The 23,950-nt window shown below is 34.6% G+C and overlaps 1 protein-coding gene across 4 annotated transcripts in view; it reads left to right on the forward strand.

The window, feature by feature from the left end:
• The first annotated feature begins 629 nt into the window (after window positions 1-629).
• The window catches only part of pi4kaa (phosphatidylinositol 4-kinase, catalytic, alpha a), a 38,286-nt gene continuing 14,965 nt past the window's right edge, over window positions 630-23,950 (forward strand). Inside the window, exons 1-37 of one of the 4 annotated variants that reach the window (XM_067397349.1) lie at window positions 630-805; window positions 1,918-2,034; window positions 3,350-3,443; window positions 3,530-3,618; window positions 3,944-4,016; window positions 5,239-5,501; window positions 5,653-5,749; window positions 5,864-6,015; window positions 6,117-6,182; window positions 6,269-6,365; window positions 7,572-7,763; window positions 7,844-7,944; window positions 8,043-8,172; window positions 8,936-9,065; window positions 9,344-9,439; window positions 9,975-10,158; window positions 10,242-10,342; window positions 11,379-11,547; window positions 11,845-11,895; window positions 12,669-12,777; window positions 13,815-13,951; window positions 15,241-15,374; window positions 15,460-15,542; window positions 16,261-16,331; window positions 16,430-16,554; window positions 16,756-16,837; window positions 16,947-17,030; window positions 17,683-17,772; window positions 17,871-17,990; window positions 18,094-18,186; window positions 18,271-18,427; window positions 18,895-19,022; window positions 19,186-19,344; window positions 20,714-20,865; window positions 21,116-21,223; window positions 21,377-21,597; window positions 23,634-23,792. In XM_067397349.1, the coding sequence (XP_067253450.1) occupies window positions 701-805; window positions 1,918-2,034; window positions 3,350-3,443; window positions 3,530-3,618; window positions 3,944-4,016; window positions 5,239-5,501; window positions 5,653-5,749; window positions 5,864-6,015; window positions 6,117-6,182; window positions 6,269-6,365; window positions 7,572-7,763; window positions 7,844-7,944; window positions 8,043-8,172; window positions 8,936-9,065; window positions 9,344-9,439; window positions 9,975-10,158; window positions 10,242-10,342; window positions 11,379-11,547; window positions 11,845-11,895; window positions 12,669-12,777; window positions 13,815-13,951; window positions 15,241-15,374; window positions 15,460-15,542; window positions 16,261-16,331; window positions 16,430-16,554; window positions 16,756-16,837; window positions 16,947-17,030; window positions 17,683-17,772; window positions 17,871-17,990; window positions 18,094-18,186; window positions 18,271-18,427; window positions 18,895-19,022; window positions 19,186-19,344; window positions 20,714-20,865; window positions 21,116-21,223; window positions 21,377-21,597; window positions 23,634-23,792 (4,519 nt within the window). In that variant the 5' untranslated portion in view covers window positions 630-700. The remainder of the gene's footprint in view (window positions 806-1,917; window positions 2,035-3,349; window positions 3,444-3,529; window positions 3,619-3,943; window positions 4,017-5,238; window positions 5,502-5,652; window positions 5,750-5,863; window positions 6,016-6,116; window positions 6,183-6,268; window positions 6,366-7,571; window positions 7,764-7,843; window positions 7,945-8,042; window positions 8,173-8,935; window positions 9,066-9,343; window positions 9,440-9,974; window positions 10,159-10,241; window positions 10,343-11,378; window positions 11,548-11,844; window positions 11,896-12,668; window positions 12,778-13,814; window positions 13,952-15,240; window positions 15,375-15,459; window positions 15,543-16,260; window positions 16,332-16,429; window positions 16,555-16,755; window positions 16,838-16,946; window positions 17,031-17,682; window positions 17,773-17,870; window positions 17,991-18,093; window positions 18,187-18,270; window positions 18,428-18,894; window positions 19,023-19,185; window positions 19,345-20,713; window positions 20,866-21,115; window positions 21,224-21,376; window positions 21,598-23,633; window positions 23,793-23,950) is intronic. The other 3 variants (XM_067397351.1, XM_067397350.1, XM_067397353.1) reach the window with 3 other exon arrangements.

Genomic DNA, 23,950 nt, shown 5'->3' on the forward strand with positions numbered 1-23,950 from the left:
AATTCCTCAATATATAATTTTAAGATTCCCGTGAATCCAGAAGATTATGCTATGATCTTTGATGCAATTCCAAGTAGAGTTGTATTAAATACAAAACCCTGGATTCTCCCCTCCTAACTTAGACCAATAACCCTTTATTTATAGTGATATTTATTGGAGATATTAATATTGCAAAATATAAATGCAGTAACAGATTATTTGCCATGTTCAACAGTGTTTTGGTAATCTAAATATGAAAACATTCAGTGCAAAATATATATATATATTTAATAAATAATACAGAAAGTTATCCTTTCAAATTTTACAGAATTTACCCGGTTGAGGAGTTACTTGAACGTTTCAATTTGTATATGGAAAATACATGTAAATTTTGTGGAAGAATCGGTGATCCATCTCTTCTATATATTCGATTTTCTAACTTAATTTTTGTATGATGTCATATATTTCTTTTTCTTTTTTTGTACATTATACCATTGATGCCAAATGTACATTTTATCCCACATGCAACTTTTTTATTTTACTTGGAAAATCCCACCACAAGCGTGAAGCTGAGACTGCGTCTGATAGTGCGTTTCCCTATCGCAATAATGACCTTGCCAAATGTGCGCTCGGGCTTTCCGTAGCCGCAGCTCTCATCAGCTGTCACCAGACGAGCATTTCATTTTAAGATGTAGATATTTGTTTGTTGTTTTAATATTAAATGAATATAATGTCGTCGAAAGGAACGTCGCGAGGTTTTTACTTCAATACTGTGCTGTCTCTCGCGCGCTCTCTGGCTGCTCATCGACCCGCTCCGATTGACAAGGTGAGAGTTTTACTTCCTATTAGCATCTGGAGCTAACAGCTAACACAACCAAAACAAACCAGAGTTTAATCCAATATCTGATGTTCGCGCTTATTTATTTACTCTTTATTAACATATATATGATCAAATGTTGAAGACAAGCCATTCAAATCAGCCTACATTACCTTTATACAGTCAATGTTCTTACCCTTCAAATAAGAACATCTTCATGATTAATTAATACTATGTATGGTCGTCTGTATATTAAGTTTAAACTATTTTCAATTTATTAAGCAATATAAACATAAGCGTATTTTAAATGTTTACAATACAGTTGTGTGGAATAATCAACGACAGCATAAAACTATGAATTTAATAATATTATTAGTAGTAATAATAATGTATACATTAGCCCTGACACATCACTGTGCTGATTGTTAACATGTTATTACTGTCTGACAGGACATGAAAAACCAGATAGGTGTTGTTAGGGTGGATCTCTATAGGAAAGTCATTTGTGCCTCTGAGAACAAAACATTATCTAAGCCTTAGTAAATCTGTGTAAAGGTGACAACAACCCTAACCTTAACCAAGTGGGATGCTAGTGTCCTAAAAGTCATTTTTGCATGTTACACTTTTTTTATGCATGCTGGTTTTGGGCAGTTGTGGCCTAATGGATAGAGAGTCAGACTTCTAACCCAAAGGTTGCGGGTTCGAGTCTCAGTGCCGTGAATGAACAGCGCTCTCTTCCACTCTCATTACCCACAACTGAGGCACTGAACCCCCAATCGCTCCCCGGCCGCCGCAGCAAAAATGGCTGTGTGGGGTGTGTACTCACTGCTGTGTGTGTGCACTTGAAGAGCACAAATTCTGAGTATGGGACAGCACCATACTGGCCACATGTCACATCACTTTCACTTTTTCTAGCCACTTTTTGACCACATGACTTAATTAATAGTCTGTTTTAAAGGGAAGTTTGTTATAAACTTCCTTCTACTTTGGTGAACTTCTGTGATAATATACTGCATTATCAAGTTTTCTTGATGTTTGTGCACCTATTGTATTATTGTGCAGTCAAAATTTTAGTATTATAGTTTTAATATTAATATTTTAGCCATATTTGCATATTATAGGTCCAGAAGCTACAATGCATGTGTCCCGTGGACATCCGTGGTGTTTTCCAGCTGGATGAGCGGAGGAGAGATGCTGTGATCGCCCTCGGTATCTTCCTGGTGGAGTCTGAGCTGCAGGTACTAGTTTTGACAGTCGCACCCATCAGCTTGACCCATTAATAATAGCACTTAATTTTTCTATTTCTGTTGTTTCTCTCTGTTTATTTACTTTAAAAAAGAAAACTTGCTACGTGCGATTTGCTAAAATAACTGGGACTTGACACAGCACTTGCACACTGTTGCCCTCGTGTTGATTTGATTGCTTCTGTTGTTCTCATTTGTAAGCCACTTTGGAGAAAAGCGTCTGCTAAATGATTCAAATAAGGGAGAGTGGGACACATATAACTTTCCTACTCTATTAAAAAACTACATACACCTGTCTATTCCCAGGTCAGTTCTGACCCGGTGGAGCTTGAGCTTATAAAACAGTCATAATATTTTTCAACTAAAACCATAGTTGTATCTGATCAGGAACTTCTCATTAATGAGTAAATGTGCCAAAATGTTTTGAATGTTACAACATTTTACTGTGTTATTACTACATTTACCCTCTTTTTATTAACCAAAAAAGATGAGAAATTCTTTGAAATTTTACAAGAATTACAGCAAAACCACTGTGATAAATAATAAGTAAAAAAAAAATATTACTCTGGGTTGTTTTTAGTCAAAATATATAAATTTTACTTGCATAAACCTTCACTTTCAGATGAAAAAGATGATCATCAGCCTGAATCTGCAATGTTTCATCAATAGGTGGCAGCAGAATGAAATTTAATTTTCTTTATTTAACCAGGAAGATCCCATTGAGATAAAATATCTCTTCTCCCAGGGAGTCCTGGTCAAGATCGGCATCAAGAAACAAACATTCACATAAAAACACAAAGAAGTACATGAAAACTACACAATACAAAAACAAAACAAACAAACAAATATCAACAACAAAAAACACACAAAACAATGTGGACTTCTCCTCTTTCAAACTCTCTTTGCGTTTTAAAAATTAGACTGTTTGGTGTTTGAACTTTTGCTCTATACCCCTTTAGGCTGCAGTTTATTACATTTGTTATGTCAGTTACATCTTTAGTCTGTTTACAGTTTATGTTTGTGCATATTCAAATTTACCAATAAAAATCAGTCCTAAAAGTGTGTGTGATATGTGAAAGAGGCTAAAGGTATTCTACAGAATAAATTTTAGACTAATAAATGAAAATAAATAAATAAATAAAATTCTGCATTATTTCATATGTAAAGCCACAGATCACTGTCAAAACTGACCCAAACGTGAAAGGTGTAACAATTTAGTTTAAATGATTATATATCTGAAAAAAATGATTGTGTATTTTGATAGTAATCAAAGTGAATTAATTTATCGTATGTTCATTTACTCCTTCAGCACAAGGACGCTATTGTCCCGTATTTGTTGGTTTTGCTGAAAGGGTTGCCCAGGGTGCAATGGATCGAGGAGAGCTCAGAGAGGAAAGGACGAGGTATGATTCTGTCTTTTTTATCACATTCACTTATTTCATTCTCAAATATTCCTGATCTTACGTGTCTCTCATCCTTGTGTTTTCAGAAACGCTCCCCATTGCGGAGAATTTCTCCTTCAGTTTGGTGACGATGCTCTCCGATGTCGCCCAGATGGACGAGTCCATGCGGATCCAGGTTTGTTCATGAAGGTTTTGCTTGCTGTTGTTTACTTAGCTTATCTGAATAAACTGACTTCTCAATTTTCAAACCGGATCGTTGTCACAAATGTGTAATTTCTGGTTTATGTCAGTGTTGCTTTAGACTAGTTTGCTGCCCTATTGTATTTAAAAAGAGAAGCTTAATTTCTCACCACATTACAAACGATTGTATTAAGAGATGTCTGGTATAATTTGACATATCAAACACAAGTTTAATAGGTTGTATTACATCACTAACTGTTTTTATGTCAAATGAATTCTGACTGAGGGATTGATTTAGTTTCCTCTCAAATCTCTTACAGATTTTGGAGGCTGTGATGAACCTCATGCAGGTGCTACAGGAAATGTGTCAGAACATCGAAGGCCAAGATAAAGGTCAGTGTTTCTTCTTGTCCTGAATGCCATACCTTATTTTTAGGTATTTATGTGAAATTCATAACTTTCATAATGTGAGACAGAGCAATCAACTGGAAATAATGAAAGGTGGGATTTTATTTTATCCACCTGGATTTGATTGGATCAAGAAACATGGGCTGTCATATCATTGGTTAATATTTTATAATTACACTAAATTCTTTTATGTAAGATTTTAAAATGTTTTTGAAAGGCTGGGGCTGTCAAAATTCCTGCATTAACGCACGCGATACATTTTTTCAGTTTAGCGCGTTCAAAAGATTTACGCAATTAACGCGGCATCCATTTTTTCCCTGTCATCCTTTAGCTAGCGTTAAATTATATGATCACAGTCTTATTCATTTAAGTGCTTTTAAACCATTCAAGCGCGATAAGACCCAAAAAAAGAAGTAGTGAAGACTGAAGTGTTTGACAACTTTATTCAATTTCTGTATATATTTCCTACCTGTTAGATCAAATATTTAAAATATACCATCTTTATGTTGTTTCTACATTAATTTGGAGATTAAATGTGAAATTATTACAATATAAAAATAGATTAAAAACTTTATTGTTAGGTGCGATCAATTGTGATTAATTACAGAAATATGTGCGATTAATTAGTACTTTTTTGACAGCATTAATTTTAATCTGTAATTTATTTCTGTGATCAAAGCTGAATTTTCAGCATCATTACTCCAGTCTTCAGTGTCACATGATCCTTCAGAAACAGTTGTGCTTCTTCATATTTTAGGGGAAACTGTGATACAATTTGTTTCAGGATTCTTTATTTAAAAGAACAGCATTTAAAAAAAAATAATAAATGTCTTTACTGTCACTTTTGATCAATTGAATGCATTCTTGCTGAATAAAAGCATTAATTTCTTTAAAAAAATATAAATAATTAAAGTTTATAATTATTGTTTTTTCTTTAGAATAATCACAATAAGACCAGATGCATTTATTTAAAAATATTTAAAATGAAAAAAAAAAAAAACAAACAAAAAACATGTATTTAAAAATAAAATAAAAAACATGTATATAAAATAAAAAAAGCATTTAAAAAACATTTAATAAAAAAACTATTTAAAAATGTATTTATTTATTTATTTTTAATTAGCTAATAGGGTTAGTTTTGACTTTAAATAGCTTAAAGCTGTTTTTCAGTGTGAAATAAAAATACTCTTTTGATTTCCCTACCCAGAATACCTGTGTAAATACACTGTGCCCTGTCTGCTCGGCGTGGTGCGAGCGTTTGGCCGCTACAGCAACACAGAGGAGCCGCTGCTGTCGAAACTCTTCCCACGGATCAGCCCTCAGCTCTTGGGCACAGGAGAGGGGACGGAGGTGACCCGACGACGATCCTTTAACGATTTCCGCTCCATCCTACCCAGCTCGTTCCTCACCGTCTGCCAGAGCGACTCTTTACGCCGTAAAACCAGCAGTGTTTCCAGCATCTCACAACAGGTACCGAATACACCATGCCAGTGCAATCAAATACTCTAGAGTAGCACATACATACTTTGATAATACTAGATTATATCATTTAGTCAATATTTGTAGCATTGGTTGAAATTGTGATTTTCTGTGTCTGTAATGACCTCTTTCTGTTTTATAGGCCAGTCCAGAGCGTGCCGGACTTCCTCCGAATTCCCCTTCTGACCCGTCTGCTCCTTATTTTGAAGGTAACTTTAAAAAGAGCAGCATTTTTACAGGTTTGCCTACTTAGTATTTATTAGTACAATAGATTTTTTTGGACAAGGTTTTGATGTCCAACAATGCTGTCGAGGTTTGATGTATCCTAACGTGGTCTTGTTTCTGCGCTCCAGCCGGCTCGTACCTGCCCGACGGCAGCGCTGTGGACCCAGACTACTATTTCTCCAATATAAGCTCTAGTTTCTCTGTCTCGCCGCTCTTCACGGGCAGCAACAGTAAAGAGTTTGATGTACCACTGGATTTACTGAGGCAGCTTCTGCAAATGGTAAATGTTCTGTAGTGTCTTCAGCTGCAGTTTATTATGTTATACTATTATGCCAGCAATGTATTTTTGTGTGCTCTTTTGATGTTTTTGTTGTTGGATAGGTTGAGCAGTTTGTGTCAGAATCCTTTATGAAGACACTGGATCAGACTCTGTTTGCAGTTCTAGAGGTATCTTCTTTGATTCAGATAACACTGCTTCATGCTCTTTTCAAAAGACATTGTGTTGATTTCTGGACATTTGCTCTTTGTTACAGGTCAATACAGGATCTAATCTCTTCTACAAGACGTTCAGTGATCCGCTGTATGTGGCCATTTTTAAAATGCTGAGGGACACTTTATACTACATGAAAGGTAAATGTAAATAAGTGAAGTCACCTTTATTTCTATTCAAAGCAGCTTCACAGTGATAAACAGGAAAATAATGATTTAAAAATATGAATCATAAAAATAATGATTCAAACAGAATTTAACTCTGCTGTAAAGCAGCTCTAAAAAGACAATAGTGTCATTATTTAGCTGAAATAGTATGTAAAGTTTAAATTTATTTAATAAACGTTATTTTTAAAAAACGTGTTATTTTAAGCAGTTCTTATTTAAGTTCAGCTGATACCTGGAAATTAATACAAAATAAAATCAAATAATTTTGTTCTATTAATAACAATAATAATAATTATTATTATTAACATTTTTTTATTATTATTATTAATCTTTATTATTGATAATAATTATTATTGTTATATTATTGTATGCATTATTATCAACTTTATTATAATAAACATAAATAAAAATACAATTTATTAGCAATACAATCAAATAATATTTTATCCTGTTATAATTTTTAATTTTATTATTATTATTATTATTATTATTAATGTCTTATATTTATAAATCACAAATAAATAAAAAAATTACAATATATACATTTTTTTGGGTGTTTTTTATTGTTAATAATCTATTATATTAAATATTATAAATTTCAAACAAATAAAATAAAATAATTTAAATAAATAGTAGAAAGGGGTTAGAAATGTTTAGATAGCCAGCATAGAAGAAAAGTTTAGAAAAAAAAAAAAGAAAAAAATATATATATATTATTAAAAAAAAAAAAAAAAAAAACATCTCTTAGGGCGTTTTCACAACTTGTTTTGTTCTGAAACAGGGAATTTCTTACAATGTGGCATTTTCTTCTTGGTTCGGTTCGCTTTCACAAAACAACATTTCAAAGCGTACAAAAATGTGTTTATGCAAATCACATATGAGTAAAACTGTCCTCTTATTGGTCAGAGTTTCCTCTGCATCATCCATCAGGATGATTGACAAGTTTGCTCCATGAGCTTATTGTGGCTTTATTTGAGTCCCAGAGTTCGTTTGCAACCAGTCCGTGGTTGCCGTGTTCACAAATGCCTAAACGAACCGAACCAAGAGAGAAAACGCACCAGGTTCTGAAACAAAAGCTCAGATGTGAAAGCACCCTGAGACTTGGGGCTTTCAGGAACTCTAATAGTTCCAGTAATTCTTACTACTGTGTGTGTTTATGTGATTGTTGTATGTGTGCAGACCTGCAGGTGTCGTACGTGAAGGAGGTTCATGACTTTGTTCTGGAGCAGTTCAGCAGCAGTCAGTCGGAGCTGCAGAGGATCCTGCATGACGTGGAGTATCTGCACAGCGAGCTGAACCCGCTCAAACTGCGCTGCCAGGCCAACGCCGCCTGCGTGGACCTCATGGTTTGGGCCGTCACGGAGGAACAGGGTGAGACTGAAGGACAGTTCTGGTTTCACATGCCTCATGTATGTCATGCTGCTGTTCATTTATTGGCTTGTTTCTGCCAGGTGCGGAGAACCTTTGCACCAAACTGTCTGAGAAGCTACAGTCTAAGACATCTAGTAAAGTCATCATCGCTCACATGCCTCTGCTCATCTGCTGCTTACAGGTTTTGCCCCTCTCACAATGCAAAGAAAATATTTTGAACATTTTGGGGTGAAATATGATATTTCATGTATAATTGTGCTACATGTGTTCATGAAACAGGGCCTCGGACGGTTGTGTGAGCGTTTCCCTGTGGTGGCGCACTCAGTCACCATGTCTCTAAGAGATTTCTTGGTTGTACCTTCACCTGTACTGGTGAAGCTCTACAAATATCACAGCCAGTACACCACAGGTGAGATCTTCCCCTTGATTTTGTTCTCATTAACCATTTATTGTGTCTAGATTTTACAAAGTCTTGATTTTGACGTCTATTAGAATAGGGTTTCATGCTTAAATGTTCAGCAAACATATTATTTTTCACACATTTGACATTGTTGCAGCTCCAACTCACAGTTTCGCACTTAATTTACCCACAAGTGTTCAAGGGCTTAGGGTGTTGCATTAAAACCCATTGCAAGGGTTCTGCCAGTACTGGGCACTTGTGTAAAGTAAGCAGTGACTCACAGCCAAGTGAACGAGACAGAGGGAATGGCATTAAAAAGTGGACTTAAAAACATCCCTGGTTTCTATGAAGCCCCTCCTTCTGAAAAGCACAATGTGCTCTGATTGGTCGGCTGGAGCAGTGTGTTGTGATTGGTCAAGCTCTTCGAGCATGTTTGGGAAATGTCCAGCCCCTTACCATATCAGTTTCAACACACTACTAACTAACTCAACCAGGCCCCGCCCCTTTATTCTGTGTATGAATTATTTAAATGAGGAATATTGTGACATGTTCATTCCCGGAAGAAACTCAAGACTACAATGGAGGCATTTCAGGAAGTTCAGAAACAGTGACACTGAAATAGAGAATAACTCCTGCTGGAGGGACTTTTCTCAAATAGCAACATTACACACTAAAGAAAGATGAACATATAAAAAAGTGTAATAGATCCTCTTTAAGAAATGTAAACAGTTGGCTCAGTGCAAGTAGTCTAACTCCATTTCCCACTAAACAGGAACAGGAGAGATCAAGATCCATGTGACCAATGAGCATTCCCAGTCCACCTTCAGTTCTCACGCCAGTAAGAAGAGCCAGCCGTCCATGTATGAGCAGCTCCGAGACATCTCCATTGACAATATATGCAGGTAAACCTCATCTATAACCTGCAATTTTATGAATTTAATCATGACATACAATTTTATGTGGTTCTATAATGACATGACAAGGATCAAAACACTTAAAATATATATATATATATATATATATATATATATATATATATATATATATATATTAAATGTCTACATTTTTAATTTCTATACATCAAAGGAATCTATTATGATTATATAGTATGATTTTGCAGTTTTTCATATGGTTAACCACATTTCTGAACACTAATACGTAACTATTTTTGTTGATCCAGGTGTTTAAAAGCAGGGTTGTCCATGGACTCAGTCATCGTTGAGGCTTTTCTTGCCAGTCTTTCCAACCGTCTGTACATCTCGCAGGAAAATGACAAGTATGTTATTGAACTCTGACAGTAAATCACATCTCATCCATCTTAATCCAACATTCTTTTTTATTGGTCATTAAATAGTTAAAAGTCTTTCAAATCATTCTTTTTCTTTCTAAAAGTACCCTAAAGTATCTAAAGTAGCCTTTAAATCCGGCAACAGAACTACATAGTCTTTTTTGTAGGGAAAATGTAGGACGGGGCTTGATTTTGTCCATCAGGAATTGATTGGATGGTTGTGGTTTGCTATTGGTGGATCTCATGTGAGTGACAGGTTGCCCCGCCCTCACACCAGTAAACACATCATCAGAGAAGAAATGTTACTGCAAGAGGGAGGGGAAGTTATTTTGATTAAAGATTATGAAGCCACATGAATTAAAAAATATTTTGATGTTCATGAATAAATCATTTATAATAAATACTGCAATATTCCATAAAAAAATAGGAATTGACTTCTGATTTCATGGTGACTTTAAGAAAATTAGTCTGTTATTTTTAAGGGAATGCTTAAAAGTCTGAATTGTTCGTCTCTCTCCCGCAGGGACGCCCACCTCATCCCAGATCACACCATCCGAGCATTAGGACACATCGCCGTGGCTCTGAGAGACACTCCTCGTGTGATGGAGCCCATCCTACAGATCCTACAGCAGAAGTTCTGCCAACCGCCGTCCCAGCTGGACGTCCTCATCATAGATCAGCTGGGCTGTATGGTCATCACAGGAAATGTACGGCCACAGCTCTGTCTTCTGTCATAGGGATTGTTTTGTTTAGTGCTACATATCTCATTATATCTGTTTGTCTCCGACAGCAATACATTTATCAGGAAGTTTGGAACTTGTTCCAGCAGATAAGTGTGAAGGCCAGCTCGATGGTTTACTCCACCAAAGACTACAAGGATCATGGATACAGGTGATTATTTCCTGTGGATTCCTTTGGTCTTTTGTTTCTTCTGACGTTACCGAAGGCTGAAGTTCTGAATATTCTGAAATGTCACATCATAGTTTTCTCACCTATTTTCACTCATTTTTAATACAAAGTGAACAACTTGTGCCAAGTGATGAATGCAATAAACACCATGTCAGCAACAAACAAAACCAACAATCAATAAATATTAATAAAGAAATAATAATAACAAATTCTGGCTCAATTAACAATAAATAAATACATTAATTAAAATAAATAAATAATATATATATGTTTGTAATTTATGTTTGTTATTTAAAGCTGAATTTTCAGCATCATTACTCCAGTCTTCAGTGTCACATGATCCTTCAGAAATCCTTCTAATATGATGATTTGCTGATTAAGCTTCATGCATTTGTGGAAACAATGATAAATTGCCATTAAAAATTATGGTATAAATAAGATTTTAAAAAAGAAAAAAAGGACACATTAAATTAATCAAAAGACATTTATAATGTTCCAAAAGAATGAATATTTCAAGTTTATATTGTCTTTTATCCATTAAAAAATATCCTGAAAACATGTAACGGTTTCCACAAAAATATGAAGCAACTGTTTTCAACATTTGTAATAATCAGAAATGTTTCTTGAGCAGCAAATCAGCATATTAGAATGATTTTTGAAGGATCATGTGACACTGAAGACTGGAGTAATGATGCTGAAAATTCAGCTTTGATCACAGGAATAAATTATATTTTACAATATATTCACTTAGAAAACAGTTCTTTTAAATTTTAATAATATTTCACAATATTGCTGTTTTTACTGTATTTTTAAGCATAAGAGACCTCTCTCAAAATCTTAATCAAATAATTATTTCAAACTTTTGATACACACACATGAAAATTTACTTACATGAAAAGTACTTACAATCATAGTAAGGATGACACTGGCACATCAAAGCACATAAATGCATTGCGACTGCAGTTTAATTTTTGTCAAGAGCATCTTTAACATGTCAGTTAACTCGTTTTTGGTGCAGGCACTGTTCTCTGGCCGTGATCAACGCTCTGGCCAACATCGCAGCGAACCTGCAGACAGAGCAGATGGTCGACGAGCTGCTGGTGAATCTGCTGGAGTTGTTTGTGCAGCTGGGACTGGAGGGGAAACGAGCCAGTGAAAGAGCCAGTGAGAAGGGCCCGGCCCTCAAGGTATTGTATCTTCAGATTAAAGTCCTTATTTCTCTACCTCATTGTAGGACAAGCATGCTTGTGTAGCATGTGTTGCGTTCTTTATATTGGAGTGTTATTGTAAATGTAAACACATTATGTATAAATGCAGTGTGGTCTGTTGAAAGTTGCAACAGAAATGATTGTTTTAATCCAGACCAGATCATTAGTGTTAATGCTGTAAAAGGATTTATCCTCTGTATTCACAGGTGACAGTGGAGTATTTGAGTAATGTAATGTTTATGCTTTTAAATGTATCTTATGTTCATTTTTCCTCAGGCATCCAGCAGCGCTGGTAATTTAGGCGTTCTCATTCCTGTCATTGCTGTGGTAAGAATGGGATTTCTCCAAATGTGACACAATTGTATACAGCATGTAATAGCAGATTACAGTGCGCTACATATGTTTAAAAATTTTAGTCACTCGTTATTGGTCAAGACTGCCTTAATGTGACAGATGTTTTTTTTTATTAATATACACAGCATGTAATAGCAGATTACTGTGGAAGCTTGTTTCTACCATGAAATAAAAAATAAATTAATTGCGACTTTTTATCTCACAATTCTGACTTTTTTTCTCACAACTGCAAGATATAAAGTCAGAATTGCGAGTTATAAAGTAAAAAAAAAATGGCAATTCTGACTTTATAGCTTGCATTTGTGAGCTTAAATCTCACAATTCTGAGAAAAAAATCATAATTGTGAGATAAAAAGTAAAAATTACCTTTTTATTGGCGGAAACAAGCTTCCATAGATTACAGTGCACTACCTACTGTATATTTTTACATTTTAGTCACTCACTATTGGTCAACACTGCCTTGTCACAGATTTGTTCTGTTTTCCAGTTCATGATTTAAAATTGAATATTTAGTTGTTATTATACATGTTTGTATATATTTATATATTACAATTAAAGTGGAATAGATTATAAAATTGAGGTTTGCACAAGTCCTTACTTGGGTAAATCAGACTGTTTTTGTTGCAAAATGTAATAAAATGAACACACTGTATTTTACTTTGGTTCCCCACAGTCTGCACATTTAATTATTATTTTAAGTCTTGATTGTATCACATTGTTCATCATTTAATTGTTTTATCTTATAGCTGACCAAACGTTTGCCGCCCATAAAAGAGGCCAAACCGAGACTGCAAAAGCTGTTCAGAGATTTCTGGCTGTATTCGGTTGTGATGGGCTTTGCTGTGGAGGGATCAGGTCAGATATATGTTGTTTATAAATCACTTTTATAAGTCAACATATATTTTGGTTTTACATTTGTAGCTGTTTATTTTCTTTTTTTTATTTGTTGAAGATTAAACAATATACTATTGCTTGTGATTATTACCAGGTAAAAATAACTGAAGGCCCCGAAGATATTTTTTGTTCTTCACTAAGGTGTAAAAAGACGTTAGAAATACCATTGCAGAGATATACCGTTAGCGAACATCCTGACTCCGCCCACGCTGCTGCGAGCTGTGTTTAGATGAATTTGTAAATATTTGCTGCGTGCTTTCCATTCAATTGCAAAATGAACAAAAATGACACTGGTGAGAAAATGGCAGTTAAGAAACCATCTGATCACATGATGTCGATGTGTTCGCACCAGCTCTGCAATGCGGCACTCTTTATACAATAGATTGTTTAAAAGCAAGCAGCTTTGCAGTACTAAACATGAAAAAAACAGTGTCAGTGTCTCTTTCAAGTTTCTACTATAAAGCAGTTCTCCAGGTTTTAAGGTGCTTTAACGCCATGACGTTATTACCGCAATTATGAGATTTTTAACTTATAAAAAGCACATAATTACTCATAATAGCTCATAATTTGTTAGCTGGGAATTTTCTGATAGTTCCTACTTGTACCACGTGACTGCTTGTACCACCTGACAGCTGCAGATTAATTTAGGCATTGAAATTAAGCACTCGAAATTACGTTATTTACGATCATGGTGTGAACACAGCATTACTCGTGAACAGAAGTGAACCAGAGAAGATTCCACGTCAAAGAAGGCACACCTACATTTTACATCATTGCCACAGACCAATGGTAGTTTAATGGTGTTGAACTCCAAACAAACTTTGATTTGACCAGATTTTATTCAAAATTACATCACACCAGTTTATCCTTTGATTTTTCTTGAAGTATATCTGAGCCTTGTAATAATACTGTTAATAATACCGCAATATTAATTGATTTACATATGTCAATCTGAATATTGATGATATCTTCAGCTGATTTTGTGAAATCTTCTTCAGGTTTGTGGCCGGAGGAGTGGTATGAGGGAGTGTGTGAGATCGCAACCAAATCCCCCCTGCTGACATTCCCAAGCGGAGAACCGCTGCGCTCAGAGCTGCAGTATAACTCCGCCCTGAAGAACGATACGGTCACTCCGGTACTGCTTTTGTTTCTTGTTGTAAAAGACAGATTGTTCTCTACTTCCAATATTGTTAAATCAAATCATTTTGGTCAATCCAGACATGATCACCAGGGTTATTATCGTTAACTAAAAGTAAAACCATAAAAGCATTTTCGGTCCCACTTTATATTAAGTGTCTTTGACTACTGTATTACTAAAAATGTAATTAATAATTTGATATAGTGCTTTTATTGTGTACATGCATGTTTTTACAATGTGGGTCAATCCATGTCAACTTTTTTGTTCATATTTTTCTGTAAAAAGACAAAGATGAATAGTGATGAAAGCCAAAATATAAAATGTCACAGATGTATATTTACTTGCCATTTCTTTGTTATAATTTGTGAAATTTAAACTGAAAGTTGTTTGAAAATAAATCCTATACCATTTTTTTTAGTTTAGAGTCGAGCTGCCCTTTTAAAAACACTGCAACATTTTTTAAACAGTATTTTTGTGTAGTTTTGCTGTAAAAATATCATATATTATTGCTTAAGGAGCAAATTGCATAAGATATTGAGACTTGTTTTTATTAATTTTTATTAATATTAAAGTTATTATATCAATGTTTCTCTTACCAAATGTGTTTTTCTTGTTTTAAGCATAATCCTCATGAAGTTTAGTCAGATTTCTGCATAAAATAAGCCAAAAATATTTGCAAGTGGGGTACACTGAATTACTGAGTAATCCACTATTTTGAAGAGGGGGGTCAAAATTATCATTTTCACCTGAGATTTGGAGCTAATTTACAGGGCTGTAAAAATGACTTTAGAAAGATGGCACCATCATTATTTTATTTTTACTCAGAGATTTGTAGGTCTATTAGTAAAATCTGTTGAGCAGTCTTTGTTGAACATCAAAAGTTAAACATTTGTGACATTTAATGTTTTGTCTTTCATCACTATTTATGTTTGTCTTTCTACAGAACAAAATCAACAAAATAAAAAATTTGAGCCAGGAAAGTTTCCGAAATTTGGTTGAAAGACACCTAATATAAAGCATGACCACATTTTCATTAATTGAAATAAAACAAATATGAACTGAAATAAAATAAAATATAAGAAAACAGCTATTTGGCAAGACAACATTCCTCATTTTCATTTAGTTTAAGTAAAAAAACTAAAATTAAATAAACTAAAAGTAAAAGCTAAAAACTATATAGACTTATTTAAACAAAAAATATAATAGTATATCAGTGATACTAAAATAACACTGAATTTGGCATCCCCAAGCATCATTATTCACCCTGTAAAACTTTGTGTTTCTAGGCCGAGCTGAATGATTTGAGGGGCACCATCATTAACCTGCTGGATCCTCCTCCTGAGGTCGCTGCGCTCATCAATAAACTGGACTTTGCCATGTCCACCTACCTGCTGTCCGTCTACCGACTGGAATACATGAGGTACAAAGGAGCAGAGGACTGTTTTAGACTTGTGTCTCATGATTTGTTTGTCTGAACAGTCACATGACCTCTTGTAACTTCTCAGGGTGTTACGCTCCCTGGATTCTGACCGTTTCCAAGTGATGTTTCGTTATTTTGAAGACAGAGCTATCCAGAAGGATAAATCAGGTGGGCTAGACCATTCATCTGTTAATAGATGATTTAAGGAATATTTTGTAACCTCTTTTAAAGATGATACAGTCAACCATAGTCATAGTTTTATATATATAGTTTTTTATATAGTATGCACTGGTCAAATTTTGAGTTTTTGGGCTATTTTGCTTCCATAACATGCTATTAATATTTTTGCTATTTTGATATTTTTATACAATCATATGTCACCAAATTCACTATATTTTTAGGTTTTGGCTGTCTGAACTTACTGGAATAATCATTTTTTTACTGAAGTAAAAGAAACATTAAATATAACATAAAAATAAGCATATTTTACATAAAAATATGGTACTTTTAGAGGTAAATAAATGTAAAAATCACAAAAAATTGCATAAATTGATCGTTTTTATTTTATCGAAGATAGTGATATGACATTTATTTAAAAAAAAATAAAAAATTGGGATCACACCTGAGACCTTCGTACCCAAATTTGTCCATGAAAAAGGACCAATTAAGGGCTGTTAAACGAAGGGTTAAACATAGCATTTCAGAAAACTTGTAATACAAAATTTAATGTCTTAATGTACTGTGATTAATCAACTGGGGAAGAATGGTGATATCTTTTAGTTACAGTTTGCTCTATTCACCTGTGGCATCTTGCCTAAAGATTCAAGTTTAGAAAATGTTTTTATTTGACAGCTGATGTGATTATGTTTCCATTTTTTCCTCTCAGGAATGATGCAGTGTGTCATCGCAGTGGGTGACAAGGTCTTTGATGTCTTTCTTCAGATGATGGCTGACAAGGTAAATGGAAAACGTGAACATCTCTTCCTAACTAGACTCAGATTGAGTACATGAACCACTCTCTGTTGTCCTCTAATATTAGATATCTTTCATCCTAGGAAAAGACCAAAGCCCATGAGGAGGAGTTAGAAAGTCATGCTCAGTTCCTGTTGGTCAACTTCAACCACATTCACAAGAGAATCCGAAGAGTGGCTGACAAATATCTGTCAGGACTCGCTGAGACGTGAGTGCTTCTCCATTGCAATCACAGAAAATGTTTCCAGACTCTACTAAACACTATTCTGTTGAGATGTTGTTTCTGTAGAAATGATTAAGAATAATTTTTAAGTGTTTTTATGTTGGTTGGCTGATTATCGGTCATCTCACAAACAGTAGGCGGATTTCTTCTTCTTGAACGTTCAAAGTAACCGTGTTTTTCTTCTAGTTTTCCACACTTGTTGTGGAGCGGTCGTGTCCTGAGGACCATGCTGGATATATTACAGACCCTGTCTCTTTCACTCAGCGCTGTATGTGCTATTTCCTTTGCTCAGATCAAGTTAATGTGTTTCCTCATATGGAGATTTGTTACAGGAGATGTTTATGATACTTTATTGATTTTCTTCAACCGTTTTTCAGGACATCCACAAAGACCAGCCGTATTATGACATACCGGACACCCCGTATCGCATCACAGTGCCGGACACATATGAGGCCAGAGAGGTACATTTACTTGAGTTCTTTATTTATTTTACACTTATTAAAACCACAGGAATATGAACTTGTAACAATATTTATTTTATTGTATATAATATATTTATACATATTTATATTATATTATATTTATTTATTATTTATACATTTATATTAAATAAAAATATACTTATTAAAATATATATTTTTATTTTTATAAATGTTTTTTTTAATTTAACATTATATATTTTTATTTCATTTATTACTACTATATTATATATTATACAATTATTGTTACTTAAATTTTACTTCTTCTTTCACATATATATATATAATATATACATACATACATGCATACATGCATATATCAAAGTGTGTATATTATATTTATTTATTTATACAATTTATTAAATTTATTGAAAATAAATATTCTTATATTTATATAAATATATTTTAATTTAACATTAGATATTATTAATATAATTTTTATATTATATAATTAGTATTACAAATTTTTTACTTTTAATTTCAAATATATTATATATATATATATATATGTGTGTGTGTATTTATTTATTTATAATTTATTTATTCTACTTAATTTTTACTTAAATTTCTTGGTAAAAGCATGCTATTGCATATTTGTTAGTGATATATTTGGTGTGTCATATGTCACATGTAGAGCATAGTGAAAGACTTCGCTGCCCGCTGTGGAGAAATCCTTAAAGAGGCCATGAAATGGGCACCATCGGTCACCAAATCTCACCTACAGGTTTGGCTTCCCATTAAAAAAACAACAACAGAGAATTAACTTCAACAGTATCATCCTCTGCAATGATTTTTTTAACATCATCAATGTATCATCCATAGGAATACCTGAATAAACATCAGAACTGGGTGTCGGGTCTGTCTCAGCACACGGGTCTGGCTATGGCCACTGAGAGCATCCTGCACTTTGCCGGATACAATCGGCAGAGCACCAGTCTGGGTGTAAGATGAACAACTTGCGTTGTGCTTTAGTTCATGCTGAAGGGATATTGACTAGTTGATCTGTGATTACATAAATAGTAAAGTATATTCTCTCTCACTTCAGACCACTCAGCTCACAGAGAGACCAACATGTGTGAAAAAAGACTACTCCAACTTCATGGCCTCTCTCAACCTGAGAAACCGCTATGCTGGAGAGGTAGTGCTAAATAATAAAGCAGAGGCTGTTGGGTATTTTATGAAAGAAGCATCAGAGACTTAACTCCTCACGTCTCGTATGCAGGTGGCAGGGATGATCCATTTCTCAGAGGCCACGAGGAGCACGTCGGATCTGAATAAGCTGATGATGCGTCAGATGAATGAAGCTTTGGACGGAGGCCAGCCAGAAGCCTTCACTGAAGCCATGTTCAAAATGGCTGCGTTGTTGATCAGCTCCAAAGGCATGTTACTCCATTATTTTTCCCATATTTTCCATTGTTGCAGCTCCTCTGTCTGTCACTAACACTCTGTTTAGTTTCTCTATGGAGCCCCTCCTTCTTAAAAGCACAATGTGCTCTGATTGGTCCTCTGGGGCAAGGTGTTGTGATTGGTCAAGTGCTTCGAGCATGTTTGGGAAATGTTCCGCCCCTTACCATAACCGCCAGTTTCAACACACTACTAACTAACTCAACCAGGCCCCGCCCCTTTATTCTGCGTATGAATTATTTAAATGAGGAATATTGTGACGTGTTCATTCCCAGAAGAAAACTCAAGTCTACAATGGAGGCGTTTTAGGGAGTGAAACAGTGACACTGATATAGAGAAGAACTCCTGCTGGAAGGACCTTTTTCATGCTCAAACAACAACATTACAAATAATAATAGGACCCCTTTAAGAAAGTAAATGGAGTATTGTTTTTATTGTGTAGAATGGGACCCTCAGCTACTGCATCAACTGTGCTGGTCTCCATTAAAGATGTTTACCGAGAATGGCATGGAAACGGCTATAGCCTGCTGGGAATGGCTCCTGGCTGGAAGGACAGGTGTTGAAGTCCCGGTAAGACACACATGTAAATGCATAAATATATGTAATGTATAATATATGATCTATGCAGTACGCTAGTATTCTGTGTGTGGTGTTGCAAAAATCTCTGCTCTTACATTAGATGAATACTGTTCCATATTATGTGTATATCTTTTCAACTTCATTTTGTGCTCAGTTCATGCGGGAGATGGCTGGCGCGTGGCAGATGACCGTCGAGCTGAAGATGGGGCTGTTCTCCGACGCCCAGGTGGAGGCGGATCCTCTGGCGGCCTCAGAGGAAAGTCAACCCATCCCCTGCCCGCCTGACGTCACGCCCCACTACATCTGGATTGAGGTTACTTCCTGTTACCTTGTTTATCCGTATAAGCTTATGGGCATTTCCATAGCTGTAGATTTACCCCGCCCAAAAGCTCCTTATGATACACACCAGAAATAGCTTGAAGGCTGCTTGAGAGGAAATCTCACTCTCCTCTATCATGATGGGGTCGTTCTTGAAATAGAACTGCTGTATCAGTACAATTTTTACTTCATTTTGATACAAAACTGCTCTGTTTGAACAAACAATTTGCTCTGTATAATTTGTTGTGACAAATGTTTTACATGTGCTCATTTAGCAGATGCTTTTATCCAAAGCGACTTAGAAAGGAGGAATTTCAACTAGCAATACGTTGTCCAGAATAGTACAAGTTAGAACAAGGATGGGTTTTAAAGGTGCCTTAGAATTAAAAATTGAATTTACCTTGGCATAGTTAAATAACAAGAGTTCAGTACATGGAAATGACATACAGTGAGTCTCAAACTCCATTGCTTCCTCCTTATATAAATCTATAAATAAATCTTCTATAAATAAAGACCTCCGAAGAACAGGTGAATCTTAACATAACAAGGACTGTTACGTAACAGTCGGGATCATTAATATGTATGACCCCAATATTTGCATATGCCAGCTCATGTTCAAGGCATTAGACAAGGGCAGCCAGTATTAACGTCTGGATCTGTGCACAGCTGAATCATCAGACTTGGTAAGCAAGCAAGAACAACAGTGAAAAATGACAGATGGAGCAATAATAACTGATATGATCCATGATATCATGATATTTTTAGTGATATTAAATTTGATATTAAATGTGGTTAAAGTTACCATTGTTTATTACTGTATTCACAGAGACAAGACTGTCGTTATTTTCATTTTTAAACACTTGCAGTCTGTATAATTCATAAACACAACTTCATTCTTTATAAATCTCTCCAACAGTGTGTAATGTTAGCTTTAGCCACGGAGCACTATCAAACTCATTCAGAATCAAATGTAAACATCCAAATAAATACCATACTTACGCGATTAGACATGTTGCATGACTAACACTTTATAAAGATCAATTTTGAGGGTTATGTTAGCTGTGTGAACTTTGTTTATGCTGTTTAAGGCAAGTGCGAGCTCCGGGGGCGGGGAGCACGAGCATTTAAAGGGGCCGCAGCCTGAATCGGCGCATATTTAATGATGTCCCAAAATAGGCAGTTAAAAAAATGAATAAAAAAAATATATGGGGTATTTTCAGCTGAAACTTCACAGACACATTCAGGGGACACCTTAGACTTATGTTACATCTTTTAAAAAGATGTTCTATGGCACCTTTAAGAAAGTGAAAGCATAAATAGCACTTATTTCATCAAGTTAATTGTCTTTTTTCCCATTTTTATAGTTTCTGGTCCAGCGTTTTGAGATCGCAAAGTACAGCAGTGCGGATCAGGTGGAAATTTTCGGCAGTCTTTTGCAGAGGTCTCTCTCTCTCAATGTTGGTGGCCCAAAAAGCAGCCTGAACCGCCATGTGGCGGCCATTGGACCTCGCTTCAGGTTAGCAAGAAATTGAATTGTTTTAAAAAAGATTATTGGAATACGTTTTGCAAGAAATTTCACATTTAATTCAATGTGTCACTTGCCATTTCTTTGTAATTATTTGTCAAATTTACTAGCGATTACTAGTAAATAGTAAGTAAATCCAACATCATTTTTTTTTCAGTGTAGTCCATTACATTTACACTGTTATTTTGTAGTTGACATAAAGGGAAAAAAAAAAGGTTTTACAGTATTTCTCTTCACGCAGGTTGTTGACGCTCGGTCTTGCCCTCCTGCATTCTGACGTAGTGACCAACTCCACCATCCGTAATGTCCTGCGGGAAAAGATTTACTCCACCGCCTTTGATTATTTCAGGTACTGCAAAAAATAAATATTGGAGTGTTTGATATATTAAATGCTTTTTGAGAAATACTTCCAGAACCAGAGCTGCTGAAAACGTCTCTGGCTTGTGTCCTTTAGTAAATGAATTTAATCTTGATTATATTGAACTCTTTCTCTTTTTTTCAGCGTCTCATCGAAGTTCCCCACGCAGGGAGACAAACGTCTGCGCGAGGACATCAGCATAATGATCCGCTTCTACGCCAACATCCTCTCCGATAAGAAGTACCTAGCTGCTAGCCAGCTCGTGCCACCTGGTGAGCTTGGCTCCAATCCCCCTCAAAGCTCCCTATCTGCTGGGATTTTCGGATCGCTTATCGTTTCCAGCACTTCTCCGATATCGATATTAAGTAAGCCTCTCTTGCTACAACTGTACAACTACAGTGCAGCAGGAGCATGTTTATATGGTTCAAATTTGCATGGCTGCAAATTTGAAACCAATACTAAAAATGCACGACAATCATCCGGGCGGCCAAATTTATCAATTTGTCGCTAAACGCAAATTGACAAATGTATCCGTCCAACCTCCCCCCCCCATCCCTGTACCGCCACCACCCTTCTCTATCCATCGTAGAAAACATGATCTCATCAGAACATTAGCGCTTTCATGTAAAATGCATGATCATTTCAGTACCAGAGAACTAATTGAGACTTCATTCGTCCCTTAAAGCCTCTCCATCGTGTGATGTGCTACATCGCCAGACAGCACCACAAATCTGTTGCTTCGCTTTGTATTTACTCGTCGAATGTATCATTTGCAGGCTTCACTTCTTCGAATGCTGAGTGTTAATAATGCATTAAAGCAAATGGGAGTGGGAAAGGAGAAAAAAGTGCTGGAATGATGATGGACAAAATAGTAAAGGATAAGAAAGTTGAAATAGGTTCTGTGAAATTCACCCATTAAGTTATATGTAAATTAATTAAATTTTTTAACCTGTCAAGAACATGTCCAGGTCATATTTCACCTCTAAATCAGAAGAAATATATATAAAATCTATTTTAGGGCCATTTTTGCTGACTTTTTTTTTTTTTTTTTTTTTTGACAATTATACACACTTTCTTAAAACAAAACTGACACTCTAAAATAGAAAAAAAAAAACTTTATAAATATTATATTATATTATATTAATATTTTATTTTATTTTATTTTATTTTATTTAGTGTACATATTTTTTTCCCCATCAAAACATAACAATATACAATATAAAATATAATTATAATTAAAATTATAATGTTAGGTGTGATTTTCTAATTAGAAAATTAGAAAAGTATGCGATTTTAATAAATTACTTTTTTTTAATTTGACATATATATATATATATATATATATATATATATATATATATATATATATATATATATATATATATATATATATATATATATATATATATATATATATATAATGTCCAGGTCATATTTCACCTCCTAAATCAAAAGAAATATATATAAAATCTATTTTAGGGCCATTTTTGCAGTGACTTTTTTTTGACAATTATACACATTTTTCTAAAACAAAACAAAACTGTCACTCTAAAATAGAAAAAAAACCTTTTATAAATATTATTTTATTTTTATTTTATTTAGTGTACTTATTTTTTTCCCAATCAAAACAACAAAATACAATAAAAAATGGAATTATAATTAAAATTGTAATGTTAGGTGTGATTAACCGTGATTAATTAGAAAATTAGAAAAGTATGTAATTAATAAATTACTTTTTAAAATGTGTGTATATATATATATATATATATATATATATGTATATGTGTACACACACTTTTTTATCTAATAAATAAATAAATAATAATAAAAAAAAAATATATATATATATATGTGTGTGTCCAGGTCATATTTCACCTCTAAATCAGAAGACTTTTTCCCAAAACAAAACTAATTTTATTTTATTTTACTTTATTTATTTTGTGCCCTCATTATTTTTTTCCCCATCAAAAGATTTTTTTTACACAAAGAAATGGTGCTATAAATAGTACTTTTTAAAATATGAGTAAAATCGTTTCCAGTTTGAGTCATATCAATAACCAAATAAAATCTGAAATGACATTGACATATGTAAATGAAAATCTAATGAGATTAATCACTGAAAGAATAATTGGTATCACAAATAAACTCAAAAGTAAAACATTTGGACGCATTGAAACTTAAATGTCATAAATATAATGTCACAATGTAATAAAAATATGAATGATAAATAAATTGACTTCATTTTCTTTAGGCTGAATATAATTGCTTTTTTTTATTTTAGGGAGAAATATGACCCGTACAAGCTCTTCATGAGATTCACTCAAATAGTTTAGGTGTTTAGTACCAGAAAAGAGAATAAAATTCAGCAAAATCCTTTGCTTGACTACATTTCCTTTCACAGACAACCAGGATCCGTCCCTGAACAGTTTGTCGGTGATGAACGCCACTGACCCCAGGAACAACATGGACATGACTGTGGGTTCCCGGCAGCAGAGCGCTCAGGGCTGGATTAACACCTACCCCCTGTCCAGTGGGATGTCCACCACCTCTAAGAAATCAGGTATCGCTCAAATGTGCAACAGGTCTTTAGGCCTGTTCGCTGATCCTGATTCGTTTTAATAGTTTAATCTGTTTAGCCAGTGTGCACCTGCTAATGCTATGATCTCCCTGATTGTTAAGAGTCAGCAGCACTACACTTAGCTGAGCAAGAAATGCTTT

This window comes from Chanodichthys erythropterus, chromosome 10 (genome assembly GCF_024489055.1).
Source record: "Chanodichthys erythropterus isolate Z2021 chromosome 10, ASM2448905v1, whole genome shotgun sequence".
In the NCBI taxonomy this organism is placed as follows: Eukaryota; Metazoa; Chordata; class Actinopteri; order Cypriniformes; family Xenocyprididae; genus Chanodichthys; species Chanodichthys erythropterus.